The 3040-nt window shown below is 48.9% G+C and overlaps 1 protein-coding gene across 1 annotated transcript in view; it reads left to right on the top strand.

Moving 5' to 3' along the window:
- Nucleotides 1-9: 9 nt before the first annotated feature.
- Nucleotides 10-3040, top strand: part of LOC103776455 (cytochrome P450 2J2-like) — a gene marked incomplete at its 3' end in the record, with an annotated part of 4480 nt that continues 1449 nt past the window's right edge. Inside the window, exons 1-5 of the mRNA XM_008943964.1 lie at nt 10-45; nt 1098-1260; nt 1394-1549; nt 2104-2264; nt 2668-2844. Of these exons, the coding sequence (XP_008942212.1) occupies nt 10-45; nt 1098-1260; nt 1394-1549; nt 2104-2264; nt 2668-2844 (693 nt within the window). The remainder of the gene's footprint in view (nt 46-1097; nt 1261-1393; nt 1550-2103; nt 2265-2667; nt 2845-3040) is intronic.

Genomic DNA, 3040 nt, shown 5'->3' with positions numbered 1-3040 from the left:
CTCTACCTGATGAACTTCAGCAATCCTTACAGCACGGTGCAGAAGGTAAGGGGGTGGTGGGCAGTGTGGGGAACAGGATGGAGGGGATTGTAGCCACACAAGTCCTGCAGTGTGGGGAAGGGGTTAACCCAAAGCCCATGGCCCAAAAGGACTCGGAGGATCTCAGCCCAGGGCAGACAGGAGGTTTGCCCTTGGCTGGCAGCAATGTGGGTGAAGTTTCCCTTGGTGCAAAGAGGGGCACAAGCGTAGAGCGATCCTTTGGGCAAAGGGCACAATGTGATAGACACCAGGGGTGCAGTCACAGCTGCAGGAGTCCCATAGGTCTGACCAGGGTCTGGAAGTGTTTTGGGTAAGGGAGTGAAATAAAAGCTGGCAAAACATAGTACCAAAAAGTCATACCTGGACAGTTTGACTTGATTGATGGCTTATTCACACCAACTCCTAATCAGTGGTTCAGGAAGAGGTACAAGAAGAGACTGTACGAAGTGTCCTGGTTTCAGCTGGGACAGTAGATGAAAGCAGCTAATTCTTTCTAGTAGCGTGTACAGTGCAGTATTTTGGACAGCTGACCTCAACTAGACAGAGGGATATTCTGTACCATAGACCATCATGCTCAGAAGATAAATGGGGAAGAGTTGGCCAAGAAGGAAAAGTCACAGATCGGGGACATGGCTGGATACCAGTTAGGGAGTGGTGAGCAATTCCATTGGGCAACCATCATCCTAATTGTTTTTTTCATTTTCTATCTTTTCATTACTATCATTCTAGCTGTAATATTACATCTGTTTTATATTATTTCAATTATTACACTGTTCTTCTCTCAACCCAAAAGTTTTCCCTGCTTCCTCTTTCCGATTGTCCTGCCCATCCCACCAGGGTGGAGTGGGAGCAGTGAGCAAGCAGCTGCCTGGTGCTTAATTGCCCCCTGGGGTTGAACCATGCCATGCTGCCAAGCAGACACTGGTGCAAACCCCCTGGCTCCCCTCCTGCTCCCAGCTTCCCTGCTTATCACCCATGTTCCTGGCAGACCTCTCCCTGTCCCAGCAAACACCTTCATGGCAAATGAAATCCCTGTTATTTATTTCCTTCTCTCCCAGCTGACTGAGAAGTACGGGGACATCTTCAGCTTACATATGGGTGGTATATGTTATGTCTTCATAAATGGGCTCCGGGTATTTAAAGAAATTCTCGTAATCCAAGGAGAAAACTTCATGGATCGTCCTGACTTTCCTATCAATAAGGATGTCTTCAGCAGTATGGGTGAGTCCTCCCTCAGGACACATTTCTCAGCTATTAGGTCAAAACATTGACAATGCAGAGCTCTGAGACAGCTGGGGATAAGGCAGAGCCCTGGAGCTCTTTCCCCTCCGAGGAGGGATCTGCTTTGGCTCAGGTGGGTTACTTGTCATCTCCAACGGGCACTTGTGGAAGCAACAGAGGAGGTTCACCTTGACCACCCTCCGAAACTTTGGCCTGGGGAAGAGGGGCCTGGAGGAACGCATCCAGGAGGAGTGCCGATGCCTCGTGGAGGTGTTTGGGGATGAGCAGGGTGAGTGCCACCACCCTCTGAAGCTGTGCTGTAGGCAGGAACCAGTATGGCCCATCATAATTTCACCCATGATTCAGTGCATGCTGGAAGATACCTCACCTTGAAAGCAATGCAAGTACCCTGCCAGCATCCCACCTGCCTTTTACAGCTGTTCTATCTCCAAACGAACCAGTGGGTGCAGCTAGGTAACCCCCAAGCATTATTTCTAGTGCACCTTCAGCCTACAGCACTCATGGAGATCTCTGGAAACTGTGTGAATATAGGCCCATATTTCCACTGAATTCAAATGACAGTTGCTCCTCTGCACACCTTCTTCTCCAATGTAAACATCCCCACAACCTGATTCAATGGGGACTGCTGGGGCCACCCAGCCAAGCTTGGCCAGCTTGTGGGGTCAGCAAGGCATCCCAGGACAGCAGTGACACAGCAGGGTGCCCATCAGGGGCCAATCATTTCACCTGGATTTGCTGAATATTTCCCCCTGACTACTGTGTTTTCTTCTCCTTTTCTGTGAAATCTGGAAGGACATTGATCATTCTTTTTTCCTTCTCCAGGTAATCCTTTCAACCCTCAGCTGAAAATCAGCAATGCTGTTTCAAACGTCATCTGCTCTGTCACCCTTGGGGATCGGTTTGACTACCAAGATGAGGAATTTCAGAAACTGCTGCATCTGCTGGACGAGACATCTAGGCTTTCTGCCACGATCATGAGCCAGGTACAGCCCTCCTGCCACCAACATGGATGGTGTGCAAGGCCATAGTTTCTTCTCTGGAACCCACCTTGAAACTTGTAGCATCATGGTGATTGAAAGTAATTGCCAATCTTTGTTGACATTCCCTCTCCCTTTGCACAGGCTGGGTTTGCCCATGATTCCTTTCTGCCTTAGTTTCACACTGTGCAATGCTCATGTTCCCCTCTCACCCAACATCACCTCTCCTGCCCAGTGACTGCCATCCTACCTGCTGTAACATAAAGCAAAGTACAAGTCACTTCCTAATAAGAAGACTACTCCCTCTTGGAGATTGGGACCATGTCATTGCAGGCTCCTCAAGTCTTTGAAACAAGGGGGTTTTTTTCAGTCCTTTATTCTATTTGAGTTTCTCCTTTTCTCTCCAAAGCTGTACAATGCTTACCCATTTATAATAAAGTTTTTGCCTGGCTCACACCAAACCATCTTTAAAAATGGAAGGTGGCTGAGAAGTTTTGTGAAAGAGAAGATTGACAAACACAAGGAGGACTGGAACCCCTCGGAGAGCCGGGACTTCATTGACAGCTACCTGCAGGAGATAGCCAAGGTCAGCAACAAACATCAAAACCTCTTGCAGTGAGGCTTAGACATCTGGAGGGATGAGAAACGAGCCCAACTGCACCCTCTGAGCTGTGTGTGTGGGCATCTACGAGCTTAGGTGGGCATCAGGTTGAGGGCACCCATTAGAGGGATGGAGGTGCAGGGGACCAGCAGCTTTTTCCCAAACCCTTGGGATTTACCTG

This window comes from Merops nubicus, unplaced genomic scaffold (genome assembly GCF_000691845.1).
Source record: "Merops nubicus isolate BGI_N331 unplaced genomic scaffold, ASM69184v1 scaffold20277, whole genome shotgun sequence".
NCBI lineage: Eukaryota > Metazoa > Chordata > Aves > Coraciiformes > Meropidae > Merops > Merops nubicus.
This window is presented reverse-complemented; position numbering and strand designations above follow the sequence as displayed.